At 38.7% G+C, this 21446-nt stretch overlaps 1 protein-coding gene across 1 annotated transcript in view; it reads right to left on the bottom strand.

Moving 5' to 3' along the window:
- The window catches only part of LOC141362557 (pleckstrin homology domain-containing family H member 1-like), a 49687-nt gene that overhangs the window by 11475 nt on the left and 16766 nt on the right, over positions 1-21446 (bottom strand). The window contains exons 3-21 of the mRNA XM_073864805.1: positions 20051-20113; positions 18179-18328; positions 17990-18073; positions 17820-17901; positions 17571-17711; positions 16358-17145; positions 16009-16087; positions 13399-13493; positions 12824-12971; positions 12580-12716; positions 10796-10906; positions 10604-10690; positions 9953-10111; positions 7074-7154; positions 6720-6899; positions 5916-6027; positions 5646-5758; positions 2976-3152; positions 2789-2886 (exon numbers count right to left, since the gene is read on the bottom strand). Coding sequence (XP_073720906.1) covers positions 2789-2886; positions 2976-3152; positions 5646-5758; positions 5916-6027; positions 6720-6899; positions 7074-7154; positions 9953-10111; positions 10604-10690; positions 10796-10906; positions 12580-12716; positions 12824-12971; positions 13399-13493; positions 16009-16087; positions 16358-17145; positions 17571-17711; positions 17820-17901; positions 17990-18073; positions 18179-18328; positions 20051-20113 — 2885 coding nt within the window. The remainder of the gene's footprint in view (positions 1-2788; positions 2887-2975; positions 3153-5645; positions 5759-5915; positions 6028-6719; positions 6900-7073; positions 7155-9952; positions 10112-10603; positions 10691-10795; positions 10907-12579; positions 12717-12823; positions 12972-13398; positions 13494-16008; positions 16088-16357; positions 17146-17570; positions 17712-17819; positions 17902-17989; positions 18074-18178; positions 18329-20050; positions 20114-21446) is intronic.

The following is a 21446-nucleotide window of genomic DNA, read 5'->3' as shown; positions in this document are numbered from 1 at the left end:
AGTGATGCGCGATGTCGAGCGGCCAAGATAGCGACGGCAGACATCGCCTACTATTGGCTTCAAAAACGATCTTCAGAAACCTATGGGTGACGTCACGGACACTATGTCCATCTTTTTTTACAGTCTATAGTGTAAACAGACCTTATGTTTGAGCCTGTATCAGACGAAGATACAGAATTTAAGGAAAAATCAATTGTTTGGATATTGTTAATGGACGTTTCTAAGTATTGACCTGAAAAACTTAAAGATACAGTTTGTATTATTTTCGCCGATGGATGGCGCCAGATCAAACAACAACAATGATGTTGTTTACTGACGCTCTGAAGCAGCGTGGAATTATGGGATTTGTAGTCTTTAACTCAACCGCTGATGGCCATCAATCAGACGAGAACGAGAAATCACGTTGATGGATAAGGTAATCAAGTCTTATAAATGTTGCGTATGATGACATCGTTTATTTCATTATGTAAGTTTATATGTGATGTTCAAAACGAAATTTTCAGTCATAGATATTAGGTTAATACAGCACAGAATTAAGTTTTCAACTTACAATCTACAATGATTTTTCAAATAATGTATTGAGAGTACAAATCTTATTGTGAAGTGTCTTAAAATGACCATTTATATTGCTGTACAATACCTTTGATGTGCATATCGTCCGCGGGAAGACACGCTGATTACAATCGACACACTTATGTTGTGATCAATATAATAGCATACGTTTTTTGAAGGGTTACGAATCAAAACAACTCACCCATCGCGTAAAACACAAGCAGGATCAGAATCTCACAATACCTTTGATGTGCATATCGTCCGCGGGAAGACGCGCTGATTACACTAATGTTGTGATCAATATAATAGCATACGTTTTTTGAAATGTTACGAATCAAAACAACTCACCCATCGCGTAAAACACTAGCAGGATCAGAATCTCGGTCTAGTTAAATGTTGTCGTGAAGCTCTCTCCATTCAGATAATGCAACAACAAATCGATCCTCTCTCGTTTTGTTACAAACTCTTCTTGGGTCGTTTGGTTGGCCCGTACGCTAACAGGAGCTGACACAACCAGCGGCAGACGGTAAAGAGTTATCCATAAGTCCATAAGTAAGCGCATAGTTCCGCATTGTCCACGACACTGGCTGCGTCCGAAAACTCAAGGCAGTGAGGACTGTCACTGTGATGACTTGTTGCCTCGCTGAGGACATGACTTCGGCCTCGGAGGCCTGAAGGCCGCTCAGAGAAAGGCTTTCCGACGCACTTCAAAGGCAGCGTGTTTGAAATATGAACAGAGAGCGCCTTTGTGATAACTAATCACATATTTGAAAACTACAATACTAATTTCTCGCTAGAAATGCAATTAAAATGTGTAAAAAGTGAAAATATACGTTTATTTACACTAAATTTGTGCTCCAGTCGCTTCCTTGGCCGCCATTTTATTTTTTCGAGCTCGACCACTGTTATCATGTGGGTTACGTCAGTAAAGGCGGTGACAAAGGGTCACATGGATATTAACGTCATTGACAGGAGACTGCACTGCCCCGTGTCAATGTTTTGAATGGAAATTTTCTCACGATTTACAAGTAGTTGAAAACATTACAGATATTGATAGTAATCAGCTGGACAAAATATATAACACTGGCCTAGTGGTTTTTGGACATTTTACTGCAAATATCTTACAAATTGCACCTTTAACTGTTACGCCAATGGTAGAACTTCTGCCTAAATGCTAGCATATAGCATTGACTAGCATATAGTGCTAACTCAGCAGTCACAACTTTATTTTTAACATTGTAACAACATTGTAATTTATATAATGTAATGTGTAATTTAATGTTGGGTGGTGCATCTCGACTATAACGTCACAGTCGGTGTTATGTTGAGATTGGCCTGTTTTCCAGCGGTCTTTTGCATGTACAAAGTTTACATAAGAAGGAGGAAACAATAATGTTTGATGCTCACGTTATGTCATTACCATGTACACAATTCTTATCATTCATCTTTTCCAAGGTAAATACAGTTTTACATTCTACGGCACCTTTAAGTATTTGGCAGATGCCCATGCAAAGGGTCCTGCGTTCAAACCCACTACCTTTCTGCTGCATACAATGTTTCACCAACTGAATGTAAATATATTGGCTGATTGTTTTTAAGCCATAAACTGTAAAAAAGATGGACGACGCCTGTTTGCTCTCTTCCATTGGTGAAAAGTGAAGCGGCCAGTGTCCCAATACGGCGCTGACATCTTGGGTCTTGAGTCTGCGCAGTAGCAATTTCGGGACCAGTCCTGCGCATTAGTGAGCAGGAATTAAAGCCGCGAAATCAAGATCCCGCCCTCGCTCCCGCAGAATGCGCATATCACACGATATCACAGCTGTCAATCATGACATGACACCACCGTTTTATATCATTAAATAACTAACTAAAAACAAACTTATTTTAAAAACAAACATTTGAATTTACATCAGCGTAATATAAACTACAGTAAATGACAGAAACCAGCTTCGGAAAAAAGATAATTGAAGTGTAATTAAATTTTTTAGTTGGTCTCAAGTCCCATTAAATAACATGGGGAGGCGGGGTTTATGACCTTTACTGGGACCAGTCACTGGGGGGCGATTGAGACGTTTTGGCTTCACTTTTCAGGGCTTGTGCGGCACGCTTGGTTTACATCACCAAATAAATATTTTATTTATTTTCTGATAGCCATGTATAACTACATTTTAATCACAAAATGCCCATATGCATAATCAAATTTGACTACACAGAATGAGTGTTTGCGGCCACTGACCTGGGATCTGCATTGTGCTGCAGGTACTGTCTCAGGTACCACAGGAAGCGATGCTGAGGCAGGAAGAGAGCCACACACAAAGATAACAACTGCCAGCACTGAAATGGCAAGGGAGAAAAGAGAGATAAAATATTTCATACAGTATGTTAAACAGTATTAAGTATGTGTGTGTGAATATGACACTGACCTGTGTGAGGGAATAGTTGTGAGGGGTACGGCAGTTGGTCTGTTTGATCAACTGGCAGTACATCTCGTTCTGGAGCTCTGGATGTGTTAGGCAGACCTGCAGTGCATTCTGGGCCAGCGAAGTGTGGTAGTCTATGGAGGGCGACTCCACCAGAACATTAATGAAGAGCTGACATGACTGCCAGAGAAAATTCAAGACATTACTTATTTGTAGCTATGTGTATGTTATGTCATAAATACCCTATCAGATGCCTTTATTAAATGAATGAGAAACAGGAAATGAGCTTAGAAAGTGCTGCATGCTGGATTCAAACCTGGATCACTATACACATAAGACCAGATTTAGGCCTAGTCCACACGGACACAGGTATTTTTATAACCAGAGTTTTCCCTCCAAAAAAATCCTGTCCACACATGCCTGGTTTAAAAGAAATCTCTGTTCTCATAAAAAAGCAAAAACACGCTATCAAGCGCTGTCAAGAGCATACCACACCAGCAGGCGGCGATATAACCCAAATCGTAAAGCCACCTTGGCCAATCAGAAGCCTAACAAAAGTGACGTTGCAAGGCAAAAACCCCGGTTTTACTTCCTGCACGACAACACTGCAACCTGATACTACGTTTTTGTGCGGACGAATGGCCGTACGGTGTAAAAAAAAGTCACGGTTATAAAAATACCTGTGTCCGTGTGGACTACGTCTTACTAACAGCTTGAGCCAGTTCAAACCACCATTTTGGCGTTATGTAACGACTCTTGGGATTTACTAAAGACGTGCAGTGAAAAATTAGCACTGAAAAGATCTAGTTATTTTTGTGACTGGCCTTATTGCATATGCATTTCTAAGAGGAGAGTATTTAAATAATTTACGCAATGCAATTTACTAATATTTGCACGTGTGATATTACTGGTATTTGCGCAATTATTTAACAAAGATACCAAATAGCAGGTTTTTGCTAATCTAAATTTTTTATCATCCGATTTTTTTGTGTACTATGGCTTCTTTAGCCGGGATTTCACACCCCGCATTTTCAGACGCATTGTCCGTGGTGTTGAACTCAAGCACATCAGGCGTTAGTAGATCACCCGCACCTGAGGGGCATCAGTTCTGCTTATTTGCATTCCTGAACTATTTTGCGCTGCTCTTGGATTGGTTGGTCTTTATGGAAATTAGCTGTTGTGCCTGTGTTATTTAATTTGAGGCTGTTTAGTAAAATACCTGCGAATATTACCACTTCCATCTGCAGTTTTTTGGAATTGCTCTCTCAAACTTATTTGCCCCATTTAGTAAATCTGGCCCATAGTGTCCTAATAAGGTGTAACAAGAAAAAGCATCACGCAGTAAATTATGCTTCATAATTATCCTCTACGTCCTGGTCATTTTTTCCTTTTACAGCATTTTTTGAATATTTAGACTCTTTTCAACAGTGACTGTATGATGTTGAGAATCCCTTTTTCACATCCAGGACATCTTAGAAATTCATACGTAACTATTATGAACTATGCTTGAGAAGGCAAAAATAGGTTAGGAGTCAGGGGTATGTAAACTTTTGAACTGTGTTGTTTGGGTAAAGGTTTTGGCTCTTAAATGTCTATATTTGGAATGTTCATCTGAAAGTTTGTTTATTTACTGTATTTTCTGACAGGTATCTAAACAGCCACATATCCTCTAAACACTACTATCTCTGATAAACACAGATCAGCCAGCAGGTGGCAGCCCCTCACACAACACGTTACCACACACAGCTGGTTCTGCGGTCGAGACGCGCAGACAGCGCATGCAACGACACGCTTCGCTTTCTTATTAACATTCCATTTCTGTTCTTACAGAAATCCTTACAATGCTAATTAAATCAAGTCAGGATGCAGCTGTCAACCCCCCATTCATTACTTCAGAGTGGGAGGCATTTTCTTTCAGTATCAAATGACTACCTAAAAAGCCTGTCTTGATCTTCAAAGAGCACGATGCTAGCTCCTGAGGATATGCCATTGAACTGTAAATAGGGCATAATGTCTGCAAGCCTCTGGAGAACGGGGTTCTCAATAGGAAACGGGAGCCTGAGGAGATGCGACGAGAGACTGGAACGAGACCATCTCTCCAAACGCTGTCAGAGATCCTCTTTGAACTCAGAATGAAACATTTAGGCAGTGTAACAGCGCTGGTGCTGTTTCCCACACAGAGAGCCGAGTGTGTGCTGTGAAGTGACTAGCTGGTGATGTGGTGACGCAACTAAATTTAGTAAGCCAGACTTACTACAATTGTCAGTATGTGGAATAATTGTGGAATCAATCCAAGTCCCCATTCAGTCTTTGACCCCTAAGGGTTACCCCTAAGTTTTTAGACTTGGAAAATATCAACTTCAACATGGCTACACTACTACAGACAGTAGTAGTAGTAGTAGCCTCAATTAGCCAGCTTGATATCTCCTCAGCTATAATAAGCACAGGGTCTCCCATCCCTGCCTTTGATCTTGCTGTGGGAGACACGGAAGCTCTCAGGCACAAATGAAAGAAGAGCACTATGAACCTTCAAGGATAGTTAGTAGGGTCTGAATGATGAAGCGCCCCATAACATGAGATAAAGAAAACAAGAGGAAATATGGACTGAAGCCTTTGTAATTAAGCAGACGGAAGGACAAAACCAGTGGGATCACGATGCAGACAGACATTCACCTTAAAGAGTTTAAGAGCCTCCGTTTGAAGTGCTTCAGAGGGCAGTGTGGTGAGTGGCGACCGCAGACCTTCCTTACTAAAGCACAGCACTCCATGCTTCCACAGTGCCAAATCTGCAAATCAACACAAGAAACATTCAAAACCAAATTAAGATGGATGCCACCATAGTTTTGGATTAGATCATAAATCTGTGAAATTGGTGTTCATTTCATTTCCACACTTGTTTTGTGAAAGCCTGGGATTGATAGATATTTAAAAGTGACCTCTTACCTGGGTCTCCATCTGTGTCCAGCAGCTTGCCAATCAGCTGCTCATACTCTGTGCCCACCCTCAAACTGGCACAACTGCCTGCCGCCACAGTCAGGTGGTACAGCCAGGTGTCCTGCAAGATAGACAGATATTGTGTCTGAATGGCACTGAAATGTCTAATCAGACGTGTCTTGCACTGCAAGTCGTAAACACACCCACACACTTCCTATCACTGAAGTGCCCAAGAAGCAACTGGGCGAAGGGAGCCTTGCTAAAAGGCACCTCAGTCGCTACCTGCTGGCCTTAAGAATCTACCTGGTGACCTTTGACCTTCATTACAAAATTACTTGCAGTTCTCTTTCTGAAAAGCTGTGTGATACTTTTTTTTTACGTGAGTAAATTCAGCAAATGAACCCCAGTTTTAATATGTTAGACACTTTCCAAATATCATTTATATGACAAAAAATGTAGAGCCCAACACAGAACCTTGTGGAACACCACAGTTTACTTTCACTTGATCCAATTTTACATTAATTATTCGAACAGATTGATATCTGTTATATTTATTTGAACATATTGATATCTGTTAACTCATCAATAACTTACTAACCAAGTGTATGCTCTTCCTCTTATACCATCTCTCTCCAGTTTCATCATCAATATGCTATAAACAATAATATTAATAGATTCTTTTTAAATTGTAATGTAATTTACAGTAGAATAGTAATTTACATATCGTATCGTATTCTAATGAACAAAATACAAAACAGCATTTAGGTAAGTGCTTGTTAAAGTTTAGTTTATGTTTTGTCGTGCAAGCGGTACCTTTTCTTGTTTGGTGCCCACGAGCAGGTAGGTGGGGCTTTGCTCCTTGGGATGGACCACTAATGTGAAGTGAGAGGATAGGAAGCCCCGCCCACCTGCTTCATAATCCTCATCAGAGTCACATGACCTGTCCACTTCTTCCACCCGCGCTTCACGGATACGCAACTGACCCAATGGGAACTGAAACAAATGTACACGTTTGACCTCAATATACAAAAAAAAACTACACAATAAAGTGTCATGTGCATGAATTAACATTACAGTGACAATAATATTTACACATGTTTTAAACTGTTGACATGGTTACAGCTACTTCCAAGTATTTTTTGTGTTAGACAACTAAAGGTATCTTACCTTGTCATCATGGTTACGATAGTAGTAGAACACCTTTCCAATCAAAGCACACCACACAAGCTTTGAGTGACCATGTTTTACCTGCCGTAAAATAAAAGTCATGATCAGACAAAGAAGACAGACAAAGAAATATGGAGGGAAGGTTTGAACGCATTGACTACATTCTAAATGTAATAACATAGGGGTGGTTTCCCAGATAGGGTTTAGATTAATCCAGGACTAGGCCTTGGATATATTAAAACATTTAAGATGTTTTTAAAACAAACCTTACAAAAAACAATACTGGTGTACATCTTAATGGACCTGATACACGTTAAGATATGTCAGAGCAAGGTGTTTTTAAATGAAGGTAGCTCAAATATACATTTTAATCTGGAACTAGGATAAACTGTATGTAATTGTATTACATTTGTGGTCGATTTTGCTTCTAGTTCATTCGTTAGACTTGTAAAGGACCTTCATGTAAATGGCAGTGTATTGTGGTAAACAGTAAACACACACATACAGGATGAAAGCATTATTTTAGCCTCAGTTGTCAATCATTTTTGAGAAAGATATTTTTAAAGCCCCTTTTGATGTGGTGAAGTCACATCCCCCAATCACATCTACGCACACATACAGTTAACAGGGATTCCTCCTCAAAACATTCCAGCTTCGCTGACCTCAGCTCTGTCCCAGCATGTACCAGCCATCTAGGAATCTCAACCTGCAATCCACTGTCACCCATTTATTCCTCCTCTAGTCATCATGCTGGGTGTTACTGTATGCATATTTTTACCATACTCTTACCATTAGGTTATAAACATAAATGCAATGAAATGTTAAACTACATGTAGATAGTAACTATTCAAATAGCTTCCACTTAAAAAGGTAGGTAACTTCTAAGTGTCAGCTTAGTAGATACTGTAAAGGCTTGGTCACAACAAAAGAATACTTCATATGGGGACACAACATTCCTTTTAGCTGGTCTGTTATTTGCCATAAACCGCAAAAAAACTGCATAACTTCAAAGTTTGCAAACAGCCAAAGAACAAAATTGAAAAGAAAAGAACCACAAAAAAATAAAAAAAATAATCTGAGACCAAAACACAGCACATATATACTTAGGGTCAGGTTTCCTACGTGGGGCAAATTAGCGTGAGACCGCAATTCCAAAAAAGCGCCGATGCGAGTGGTTATATCTGCAGGTTATTATCTAAGAAAGCATAACATCTGATTTCCATAATGACCAACGCAATCTACTAAGAGCAGCGCAAATTAGTTCAGGGTCGCAAATTTAGCAACAATTGCAGCCATTTCAAGCGCAAAATGATTTAAGGCATGTTTTTTTTCTGCGTTAAAGGCGGAGTCCACGATGTTTTAAAGCCAATGTTGATATTTGAAATCACCTAAACGAACACGCCCCTACCCCAATAGAATGTTGATAGACCCGCCCCACACATACGCAACCCAGGCAACGATGACGGTTAGTAGACACGCTCCTTACTGCTGATTGGCTATAAGTGTGTTTTGGTAGTCGGCCCGTCTCCTTTTCCAAAGCGTTTTTCAAACATCGTGGACTCCGCCTTTAAATAATGCCACAAATACCAGTCATAACACATGTGCAAACATTAGTAAATCGCGTTGCATGAATCATTTAAATAGTCTCTTCCCAAAAATGTTGCGTCTGAAAGGGAAACTCTTAGAAATGCATATGCAGTAAGGTCAGTTGCAAAAATAACTAGACTACACCTTTTTAGCGCTAAATATCCACTGTGCATCTTTAGTAAATCCCGACAGTTGTTATTTAACGCCAAAATTATGGTTGGCGCTGGCGCAAGCTGTTAGTAAATCTGGCCCTTGTGGTCTGTGAGATGAAACAAATCTACAGGATGGCAAGTAGGGCTGGGTATTGTTAGGAATTTCACAATTCGATTAAATTCCGATTCTTGAGGCTTCGATTCAATAAAATTCGATTCAATTCAATATTGATTTACTTGCTTCGATATCGATTCAATAATAAGTAAATACACAAGCAATTAAGTACCCGAGTATATTTTTTTAAATAATGTGTGTAGTATTACTAATGTTTGATCCCGTTGATGGTGAAGGCTTGAAAGAAGTGCTGCTGTTTGCCATCTTTGATCTTTCTGTTTTGATAAAGCGCGTCTTGTACAACGCTGACCGCTCTCACTGGAGTGTTGCCCACAGCGGCGCCACTTGCCGGGGGGGCTGAATCGATTCATAGGATTTGATGAATCGATATTGAATTGAGAAACAAATAATTGCAATGCATTGATGAATCGATATTTTAACCCAGCCCTAATGGCAAGGAATTGTCAAATAAATTTTGTCACCAGTGTAAATAAGTCCACACCAAAGTATTGTTTGAAATTTAAAGGCGACATATCATGAAAATCTGACTTTTTTAATGTTTAAATGCTATAATTGGGTCCCCAGTGCTTTTATCAACCTAGAAAGTGTGAAAAAGATCAACTCAGTAACTTAGTTTTTGTAAACCATTCTCTTTGAAAAAAAGAGAATTTAAAAAAGTAATTTAAATTTGGCTTCCCTTGTGATGTCAGAAGTGGATAACACTGCCCCTTTAATCTGCACTATCCAACCACATCACTGCCATTTAGTGCAGATATCAGCTCATTTGCATTTTAAAGGACACACCCAACATTTTTGCTTACACCTACAAAATGGCAATTTTAACATGCTATAATAAATTATCTATATGGTATTTAAAGCTAAAACTTCACATACCTACTCTTGGGACACCAAAGATTAATTTGACATCTTAAAAAAGTCTTGTAAAATGTCCCGTTTAAAGTTTAGGTCACAATGAATATTGATACCGACTGTTACATCTCAAAAATACTTGTGTAAACTCTGACCTTAGTAAGCCAACCTCGCACTGTAGGCTTGCCTTCCATATCCATAGAAACTGGTCCACTAGCCTGGACCTTGAGAACATTCTGGAGAACTCTGATCCACTCTTCCAGGATATTTGGGGAGTCTGCAGCCAGGTAAAAGGTCTTCTTTTCTGTAATTAACTAAAATGAGGAAAAGATACAGTAGAGCATTAGCTTAAATCTGTGCAAACCCTTTTAGTCTATGACTCTTCTCGATTTGAGAATTTGGTATAACCATGAATCCGTTCAATCCTTCCTTCCTTCAGGAATGTCCTGTAGAATTTATTCCACATCAATTAGATACTTTATACAGGATAACAGTAAAACATGTTCAGATGACCAAAAATAAATTCATCAAAACGCTGTACAACTATGACATTCAATCCCTCCCAAGACGTAATGGAGGTGATTACACTGATTAAAGATTGCAGAAAATTACACATAATTCCCTATTATTATTATTACTATTATTATTACAACTTTGAAAATCCAATAATGACAGCACTTGTGGGCTAAACATCCCCTCAAAACACAGGCGAAAAACATCTGATACCCCTACCAGACTGTTTCAGAAAGCCACAGGCTGACAGATCTCTTAAAGGCTGTTTATGTGTATCGGTGTGTGCGTCTCACCTGGAATGTCTGAGCCCCCTCTCCACGGGCCATCTGACACGAGGAGTTTAGCTCCATTTGGCCCTGAGGTTTCCGGATCACGTCACTCTGAGAGCAGAACAAACGGCAGATATCATCACTGCTGAAACTTTAAACTTCCTTCCCTCACACTCGAAAGACACTGCCGCAGAGTTTGTGAAAAAGTATACTCACCGGAGACTTATAGTACAAGATCTCCCCATTCTTCAGAATAAACCAGCGTCTCTTCCATGCCTTTACCTGACTTCCCATCTTCAACAGGTAACCTGACTTCTCAAGAGTCTCCTATATACAAAGACATTTGAGCAATACCAGTGATAATGGGCCTATGGCCGAATCAAGAGCTGTACTGGTATTTTGACAGATGGAAATACAGAATCGGCATTACAAAAAGTAACCTTTGCTGTAAAAACAATGTTAACCCAACGTTGGACTGACCTCATTTCAAATTAAAAATTTTATCTTGACTACTGATGAGTTGCTGTAACATTACATAATAAAGCTGAAATTAGTATGTAGCCTAAAATTAAACATTTTTAATACACTGAACTTTTAAGAACTGTTTAATTCTGTAGCACACCCAGCTAAAATTTAAAGTATGCTGTACAATTTTTGTTTCTGAGCAACAGTCACAATTTTACTGTAAAAAATTACTTTCTCACTTACTTTGTAATGTTTTTTCTTGAAGAGCAAAATTATATAATAAGTTTAAATAAGTTTAGTTTTTAGACAAAAAATATAAAATTGAAGTGAATTTGTGTTTAAAACAAGCAAAACAAATCTGCCAATGGGGTAAATAAATCTTTCTTAATTTTTTCTTAAATTAAGTGTTAAAGAAATAAGTTTAAGATTTTAGTTATCCCATTTTTTTTTTTTTTGCTTGTTTTAAGCACAATTTTTTTTGTCTAAAAACTAGACTTATTTTCTTAGGTCGTTTTGCTCATCAAGCAAAAACAAGACAAAAAGACTAAGTAAGAAAGTACATTTTTTGCAGAGTACAGCCCCTGAAAAATGCCATAAAAACAGACAAAAGTGATGATAAAGAGAAAAGAGTATTAGCATGCTTGGAATAATGCTTATCCAATTGAATTAGAGGACTAGAAAAGTTTTGTAACAATAATTTATTTAATAAGAAATAATGATTTAATATGTAATAAATCAAAATTTCAATAAATAATTAACTCTAAAATTAATAATTACTCAATATTATTAATAATTGTGGAATTAATATTTGTAGCTATTAAAATATAAGTATTTATATTCAATAATAATAATATAATAATACTTGAAGAGTTTCGTTGCAAAACTAGATAAATCCATTTTTATTTACTTTTTTGTTAAAACATGTTTATTATTATGTTATCATGTTATTATTTTGTTTTATGGTGCTACTTAGCTGTATTTTTAAGTTATGCAGGTTTAAATCAAAACAAACCAACTGTAGTTGAATTGATATTAATTGGAATGCACAACCAGAAACGAGATTTCTGAACAATTAAAAAAACAAATTTATCTCATTTTGCAACGAAACTCTTCACTTGTTATAATTAATAATACTTCTTCATATTTAACGGTTATCCAATATTTACGAAAACATTTATTATTATATTAATAAAGCCATTTATATACAATAATTAATATTTAATAACAATAATAATAATAATAATATAATTCATACTTGGTATAATTAATACAAATTCTCTTTTTATTTAATGATTATTCAATATTTATTGAAACATTCATATTTATATTATTAATAAAATGAATAGAATTATATAATTATGAATCAATTTTTCTTAATGTACAAAAAATCCTAACAGAAGATCTCTGTTACTACATAATACAGAAAATAAGAATGGGTGACTAGACAATTTGGTCACCAAAGAATATTTGTATTTAACAGTATGAACATTAATAGAAGTAGGGTCACTCAAACGAGAAAGAGTTCAGAGACATACCGGCCCGAAGCTCTCGCAGGAGTAAGAGGAGGTTCGCTGGACCTTGTGCTCGGGTTCAGAGCAGTCGCTGTCCAGAGAATACGCATCTGGAGGAATGGCATAGTCGCTCTCTGAGCTGATGGATGACACAGACACACCTGTGACACAAAAGATCCAAAGATGCTTAGTAAGATATTGAAATGTAAACCAGTTAGACACAGAAAGATTTTGAAGGATCTAGAGTGCAATTTTTGGGTTATCTCACCTCTTTTCACGGCGCGGGGACTGCCAGGGGTACTCCCCTTCTTATCCGGTCCCAGTGTGGACGTGTGCAGGCTGGCCAATGAGCTGCTGTCGTCTTCTGAACCAGAATCATCATCAGGAAGAGGGACGCTGCTGATCTGAGTTGCTTTCTTAAAGAGCAGAGATGCATTGTTGGGTGTGAGAGTAAAGCAGGTTATAATATTTATTTAGGAACATATGGATTATCAAAAATTTGTTTAAATAAAAAAATAGGTATGTTTAAAAACAGTGAGCTGACTGTTGTCTACTGCTAATGTGGCATCTGTTTATATTAACAGTATTAAAATTGGTTTGATTGCATTATGGGATTTTCTTATTTATAAAGCGTGTAAAGTATATTCAAATAAGATATCTTAAAAAGTAGCAACACTCGGCCATGTATGATTAAATTCAGCCTTTGCGGTCTAAAAATCCTTGCTACTCTATGTAGACAGCTCATTAATTTTTAAACTACACAGCCACTATACATCATAGGTGTATCTGATACATATAACATGATGATTGGTAAATAGTATCATATTAATGATGTAATCTTACCCCCTTAAATGTGGAGTACACAGGCACACTCATGTTCTTATAAATGAGGTGGGTAAAAGGGCCAGCAGCAGCAACATGATGAGGTTGGGTGGATACTGAAGGAACAAACAAACAAACAATATGTATCCAATTCGCATAAACTTTGCAAAGCTGTACAAATTTCATAAGGCCTGTGTGGGCATTTCAATATAATTTCAAAGGCCAACTTTACACAAACCAACTTTTTAGCCAATTAAAAAACAATTTAAGGGATAAACAACCAAATGGTTTGAAGTCAATAAAGCGAAATGTATATTAGCAAAAAAATTGCAAAGCAAAATAAAGTTTTGTAAAATAAAAATAAAGTATTGAGCAAAAAATTGCAAGCAAAAAATAAAGAATCGAAAAAGAAAACGTTGAGAAAAAATATAGTATTGCAAAAAAAATGTACATTTCACAAATATAAATAATGCAGAGCATACATAAAAATATAAATGAATGTAAAAATCAATCACTGCTGTAAAATAAGTTTCATGATTTTTAAGTGATCTAATATAATGTTACACATCAGATATTTTTACCCAACAGTTAACCAAACATTTACTTAAGACATAACAGATTATAAATCCTACCTGCGTGAATTCTTATCAAAACAGATATTTTTAAAACTGTAATTTTGTGTAGATGTCTATATATTCGGGTCGCGCACTCGCCCGTCTGTGTGTATGCGCTTCAGATAACTCTTTAACATTAATCAGGTACCGAACTTTATCTCTCTTAATGACTCTTTTAACATCAAGCAAGTCATGCATAAAAGCGAAACCAAAATGAATCGAGACGCATCTTTGTATTAGATTAAGCATTAGGAGGACGGTAATGTTACACCTCTCAGACGTATACTGTAAATAAAGATCATTTCAGATGTCCAACGAGCATTTAGAGCATTGGATTTGCTAGACGATTTGCTTAATGTTCTTATTTCTATGAAAACTTTCGACTCATTTAGAAAGGTTTGCCTGCGTCTCTGTTCATTCAACTATGGGCTGGACCAAGGGTCAAACAGAAATTGCGCGTTGCGTTAATCGTCGTTAATAAAATTAGTGGCGTTAAAATGAATTTGCGTTAACGCGTTATTAGCGCTTTAAATTTGACAGCCCTAGTTAAAAACAACACATTAGAAAAACAATCCAGCCATCTTTGTGTTATTATTGAAACGAAACATTTTGTGTTACTTTTAACACAAAATCAACACAAAATGACACATAGTTACACATAATGTGTAAAAAGCTTAACACGAAAAGATGTGTAAAAAATTAACAGATCCTTTCTAAGAGTGTTTATATGGCACTGTATTGACTCCATAAAATGGCTTTTAAATCTATTTGCATACACATAACAAAATCATTAACTCAATATGCAAACTGCTAATTCAGTGACAACACAGCAGTTGTGAAACACAGATGAAGGACCCACAGTGGGCTTGAAACAGATAAAGGTATGCATCTTGACTCACAGCAAATTTGTAAAAAAAAATATACAGCAAGTACTGTGCCCTTATCCCACCCTAGCATTACATTGGGGCAGATGAGCTTTTTAGTTCCAAAGCGACATAGAGTGCATTCAAGCTATTCATTATGTGTTGGATCAAACCCATGACCTATTGAGCTGCTAATGCAATGTTCTCCCAGTTGAGTTACAGGAACAGCATCAAGTTTCTTTCTCTTTAAGTGACTGGAGGGATGGAACTGTGAAATAATTACATACAGGTCTCATGCACGGCTGATTGAAGAGTAGGGTTTCCATTCCAACCCTTTACTCACAACCTCAGAGTTCCTCTACAAACCTACTTAAAGCTTCAATGAATGGAGGTCACACCTGCACAGGTGTGTTTTTCCTTGCAGTAGGTATGAGGAAGTGACATACAACAAGACCTGACCTCTAACTGACAGATCTGAGAGCATGGCTTTGCAAAACCTTGTTGCTAGATGAAACTGAAAGACTGATGCTATGTTTACATTAGTGCGTTTTCATTTTAACATGTGCTTGTTTTGGGGGTTTGTGTAGGGTGAATATACGTGCCATTCTTCCCGGACGCGTCCTGGCCAGGGTCCGTCTTCCAGAAGTCGTATTTGTCGACCGCATACGTCATAGCGTATACAGTCAACAAATACGACTTCTGAAAGACGCACCAAAATCCTGGCCAGGACGGGTCCGGGAAGAATGGCACGTATGGTCACCCTAGATTTGTGTCATGAATAAACACGCAATGTTCTAAAAAGAGCATTTGAACAGTGTGCAGTTCCGTCTCTATGTTATTGTTTACACGATCGTTGTGGTTGGTCATTGTCATCTTTCGGTAGCGTAATGGACATAGGATAGGGCCTTGACAAATCAGGGAAAAATAAACATTGATCCAGAAGACATAAATTTCCGTCTGGGGTCATCTACACTGTGCAACCCCAGAGTTTTCAAAACTGTGTCTGCAGCGTTTCAAAAAGTCTCTGGTTTCGAAGGACTAAAACTCCGGGATGCCAGGCGTAACATAGCAAAAGTATTGCATTTTAAAATGAAAATGCACTAATGTAAACAATACTGATTGGTTAGCGTTAGAGTCGCAGTTGGTTGACTGACCTCTGCCAGTGGTTTTTGCACCAAGACAGGCCTCTGAAACTCTCATTCCTGATTTAGCTACTGCATAGATACGGCTCTCCTGCAAAGACAAGCACAAACAGATGCAAACAATGCTGTCAAACTATACATATAACATTTTTAGCATGCTGTGCTATGTCTGGGGCGTTTTGGGTGGGCCTAAATTAAGAGAGACCATCCACTAATCTCTACGAGATTTTGGTCCCTAATTGGTGCCCCTCTGTAAAACGTATAGATTTTTTCATTCTCCTACAAAATGTAACCACACAAACAATTCTGGACAAGTTAAACATTCTCTTTTGGACTATAAACAAGCATTTTTTTTCTTTACCCAGGAGGGGAATCTGTGGAGAGGTGGAGTAGGTGGTTTTAGGACTTCTGGGTCCATCATCTCTAGTTCCTTGTCCAACCCTTCACATAAGACCCCATCAGAAGACAGTTCTTCCATCTCTGGTCCCTCCACCACACCCTCCATGTTCTCTGGAGGTCCTTCATCAATGTCAGTCTCTTCCAGCCCATGTGTGGAACCCAACATCAGACTTTGGCCGGATGGAGAGGTGCAGTTTCCAATATCAATGTTGACGTTGACATGATGGAAGCGCTCCATGCCAGGATGTGGCTGACTGTGATGCTTTTTTACGAGCTGTATGCTGTCACGGGGAGTTAGAGGGGTGCGTACTTTGGGAAGGGTCATGCTGGTGCCAGAGGGTAAGGACAGAGGGAAGGGGATTGACAGCGGGAGGCGGATTAAAGAAGGTGAGACGGGTGTGGGGGGAGGGCTTTTAGGTGTTGGGGTGGGCGTGTCAAAGCCATCAGGACCAGGAGTCTCATATGCTGAGGACGAGGAGGAGGATGAGGAGGAAGATCGTAGGCGCTGGGAACGGAATTTGCTGTTGAGTTCATCGGAAGAATGGTCTCTGTCTGGGGCTCCTCCTACTGTTCTCTCTCGTGTCCCCCCAAAAGAAAGCTCTGTGCTCTCTTCTCCCTCCTTTACCAAGGCTGTGGTGTCCACCTCATCTTGACTAGACTTATGAGAGTCTCCTTTGTCTTGTATTGTGGGAAATAAAGATGCACTATGAAAAGCAGAATCACAGCCATCTGTGATTTTCCTCTTGCCATCTGCAGTAAGAAAGTAAGATTATGCAACTGCAGATAAAGCAAAAGAAGCAGAAATAAAAAATTTCCAATAAAGGGCCACTGGAAAGCTTATATGGGAAATATTTGTAAGATTTTTTCCAGAAATTGTACAAACTGGCTCTGAGACACTTTAAACATTGATTTGGTTGAATGAATATGTCTATGGTGGATCAGTCATGGTGGATACTTCGTTTCTAACAAAGGCCAATGTTTACTTGGCCTGCCCTGATAAATAAGAGCATAAACAGCTGGCCTGTTGAAATTAGGTATTAATAACTAGCGCCATTTACATACAGTAGCAAAAGCAGCCTGGTTAGTTCTCTCTAGTGCTGACTATTTCAAAGCTAAATCTTTCTGTTCAAAGACACGGAGGGCTTAGAACTTCCTTCACATTGAAGATGATGTACCTTTAGAGGTGTTTGCCCCTAAGCGAGACCCTGTTAGTCTCCAGCCCTCCTCCTGGGCTGGGGGTGTCCCTGGGCAACTGGGAGGGTGTAGGGGGCTGGAGGGAACCAGGTGGGTATCCACAACTGGCTTTTCAAGAAGAGCTGCCAGAAACACAACAAACTATACATCAAAATAAGCAAACACAAATAGTAAACAAAATAGTAACAATACTAAACAAAAAGTATGAAAAGGAAATAAACTTTGTTTACTTTGAAGCTTGTCTTGCAGTATGAGGATTTGCTCTGCCTGCTTTAGGTTTGCCTTTTTCAGCTGCTGGTTCTCTGTTTCCATCTAGAAGGCAAGAGATAAAAGGGACAAATTGGGATATGCTATTTGTTTCCAAGAAGTGTTTTCTACCCACGGTTCTTCTACAACTCACCTCTCGTAACTTGAAAGTTACCCAGTCTTTGATTTTGGCAGCCTTCTCCTCTATTATCTTGGCTTCTTGGGCTCGAACCAAGTTCTGCAGATAGGGAGGACAGTTTTTGTACAAGTAAATTATCATCCCTGAATTAGAGTTTAATGGATATATATGGCCATCTCTAACTCTCTTTGAGGTCTTTCATACCTGCTTCTCCAGATGGTCCTCCAATTTTTTTATGATCATGTCTTTTTCCTGCATTTGACTGCTCAGCTCTTGGTACTGCCTGTAAAATGAGTTTTCTGATTCACTGGGTTGCATGTTTGCCGACTTCAGCTTCTCCCCCATGATATGGACCTACAATGATAATCTTAATGAGGTCATCCTGATCCTTATTTCATATTATATACATTGAGTGGGGATGTAATTGGACATCTACAGGTGTAAAAAAGTATTGGCCCCCCTCCAAGTTTCTTATGTTATTACATATTTGTCACACTTTAATGTTTCAGATCATCAAACAAATTTAAATATTAGTCAGAGATAACAGAGGTGAACACAACATGCAGTTTTTAAATTAAGGTATTTATTATTAAGGGCAAACAAAATCCAAAACTACATGGCCCTGTGTGAAAGTGTTTGCCCCCTTGTTAAAAATAACTTAAATATGGTTTATTACACGTGAGTTCAATTTCTCTAGCCACACCCAGGCCTAATTATTGCCACACCTGTTCGAAATCAAGAAATCACTTAAATAGGACCTGCCTGACAAGTAAAGTAGACCAAAAGATCCTCAAAAGCTAGCCATAATGCAGAGATCCAAAGATATTCAGAAACAAATGGGAACGAAAGTAATTGAGATATATAAGTCTGGGAAAGGTTATAAAGCCATTTCTAAAACTCCACAAATGGCAAAAACACGGAACAGTGGAGTACCTTCCCAGGAATGGCCGGACGACCAAGAGCGCAGCGACAACTCATCCAAGAGGTCACAAAAGACCCCACTACTACATCCAAAGAATTGCAGGCCTCACTTGCCTCAGTTAAGGTCCCAGGAGTGGCCGGCCGACCAAAATTACCCCAAGAGCGCAGCAACAACTCATCCAAGAGGTCACAAAGGACCCTGCAACAACATCCAAAGAACTGGAGGCCTCACTTGCCTCAGTTAAGGTCAGTCTCATAACTCCACCATAAGAAAGAGACTGTGCAAAAATGGCCTGTATGACAAAATTCCAAGAATAAAAATGCTGTTGAGCAAAAAGAACATAAAGGCTCAGAAAACATCTTGATGATCCCCAAGACTTTTGGTAAAATACTCTGTGGGCTGACGTGACAAAAGTTAAACTTTTTGGAAGGTGTGTGTCCCATTACGTCTGGCGTAAAAGTAGCACAGCATTTCAGAAAAAGAACATCATACCAACAATAAAATATAATGGTGGTAGTGTGATGGTCTGAGGCTGTTTTGCTGCTTCAGGACCTGAAAGACTTGCTGTGATAAATGGAACCATGAATGCTGCTGTTCGTGACCTCAAGCTGAAGTGAACTTAGGTTCTACAACAGGACAATGACCCAAAACACACCAGCAAGTCCACTTCTGAATGGCTGAAGAAAAAAATAAAGGCTTTGGAGCGGCCTAGTCAAAGTCCTGACCTCAATCATATTGATATGGTTGGGAATGACCTTAAAAAGTGGGTTCATGCTCGAAAACCCTACAATTGTGGCTGAATTACAACAATTCTGCAAAGATTAGTGGACCAAATTCCCCCACAGCGCTGTGACAGACTTATTGGAAGTTATGGCAAACACTTGATTGCAGTTGTTGCTGCTAAGGGTGGCCCAACCATTTATTAGGTTTAGGGGGCGAACATTTTTCACACAGGGCCATGTAGTTTTGGATTTTGTTTTCCCTTAATAAAAAAACCCTTAGTTTAAACACTGCATGCTGTGATATCTTTGACTAATATTTAAATTTGTTTGGTGATCTGAAACAAATATGCAAAAACATAAGAAATCTGGAGAGGCCAACACCACTGTAAGTGAAAAGGGTTTGAATAATACAATATAGGGGCATATACATACCTGTTTTTCAGCGTTCTCTGCTCGCTGGTCAGACTCTATCACTTTTTGCTCCAACTCCTGCATCTATAGGAACAGAGAGGATCATGGGGTTTCATTTATACGTTAAAGATGCTTGGACGTTTACAGTGTATTTTGACTGAGTCCTATTTTAGTAATCTTTGAGTAGGTCTATAGGAATAATCTGCTTTGAACATCAGTACCTGTCATGCCAAAATGATTTCACACATAATCTCGCACTAAATACTGAGGGTACAGTGTATTGGTGCACGTTTGGGCATGCTCATTCCGAACACTTTTGCAAACACAATCTTGTTTACATATTCATTCTGTATGGGACAATATTTGTGCATCAAGTAAATGTTCTCCCCATACTTAATACATTATGCTACGTTAAAAGGGAATTTGGACCAATGAAATATCACTGTGGGTAGGGCTACCAAAAATGACATGACAGAGATGGCAACCTATAGAACCTGCAAGGAGCATTGATGCATCACTTAATGAATGATGCCATTTTTACTTGTTTCTTTATAGCACGCACCTGCTATAAACAGTGTTACTTTTACTTATTTTTGTTGTTTGGCTGGGAAGAAAACTACATCTTGAAAATATAAAAACAGATCAGAAACCGAGAGAAAAGCAAGAAATTCAAAGCATGTGTGCATGGCTAAGACATCATGGGGCGGTTTCCCGGACAGGACTTATCCTAGTCCCAGACTAAAGTGCATGTTTGAGCTGCCTTCATTTAAAAACATCTTGCACTGACATATTTTAGCATTAATCAGTCCCATTGTTTTGTCTTAAACGGCACATCAATAATGTTTTTGTAACGTATGTTTGTAAGAACTACTTAAATGTCCTAAAATAACTAAGGCCTTGTCCTGGATTAATCTAAACCCCGTCTAAGAAAACTGCCCCCATACGTATAATAAGATGCCCAAACATGCATCATATGTCTGAAGATGCTTTTATATAACGCACATTTAAAAAAAACTTGTGAAAAAGGTTGTCCAGTTCCTGGACCTCACATGCCTTGTGCTCATTGACCCAGTATAAGGAGGACAAGCACACTAATAGATTCCCACTGTATGGTGGAGCACGTCTTTTGTTCCATCTTCTTTGTTCATCCTTTTTTCCACCCTTCCCCATTCCTCAAACCAAAAATCCAAGAATTCCCACAATGCACCCACTCTACGTGAACATTCCCAAAGCATTCAGGACCAGCGGAGCAGCCTGTGAGGTCATTGTGTGCAAGTTTGACTCTTCACCTCTGGGTCAACAAATGTACAGGAATGAATAGATGACGCTGCATCAAATGTGAACAGGCACAGGGGCTCACAGACACTTCATCAATCCACATTACTGTGGGAAAAGTGCCCACTCAGCCGAGCTTAGC

The sequence above is a fragment of the Misgurnus anguillicaudatus genome, unplaced genomic scaffold, assembly GCF_027580225.2.
Source record: "Misgurnus anguillicaudatus unplaced genomic scaffold, ASM2758022v2 HiC_scaffold_28, whole genome shotgun sequence".
In the NCBI taxonomy this organism is placed as follows: domain Eukaryota; kingdom Metazoa; phylum Chordata; class Actinopteri; order Cypriniformes; family Cobitidae; genus Misgurnus; species Misgurnus anguillicaudatus.
This window is presented reverse-complemented; position numbering and strand designations above follow the sequence as displayed.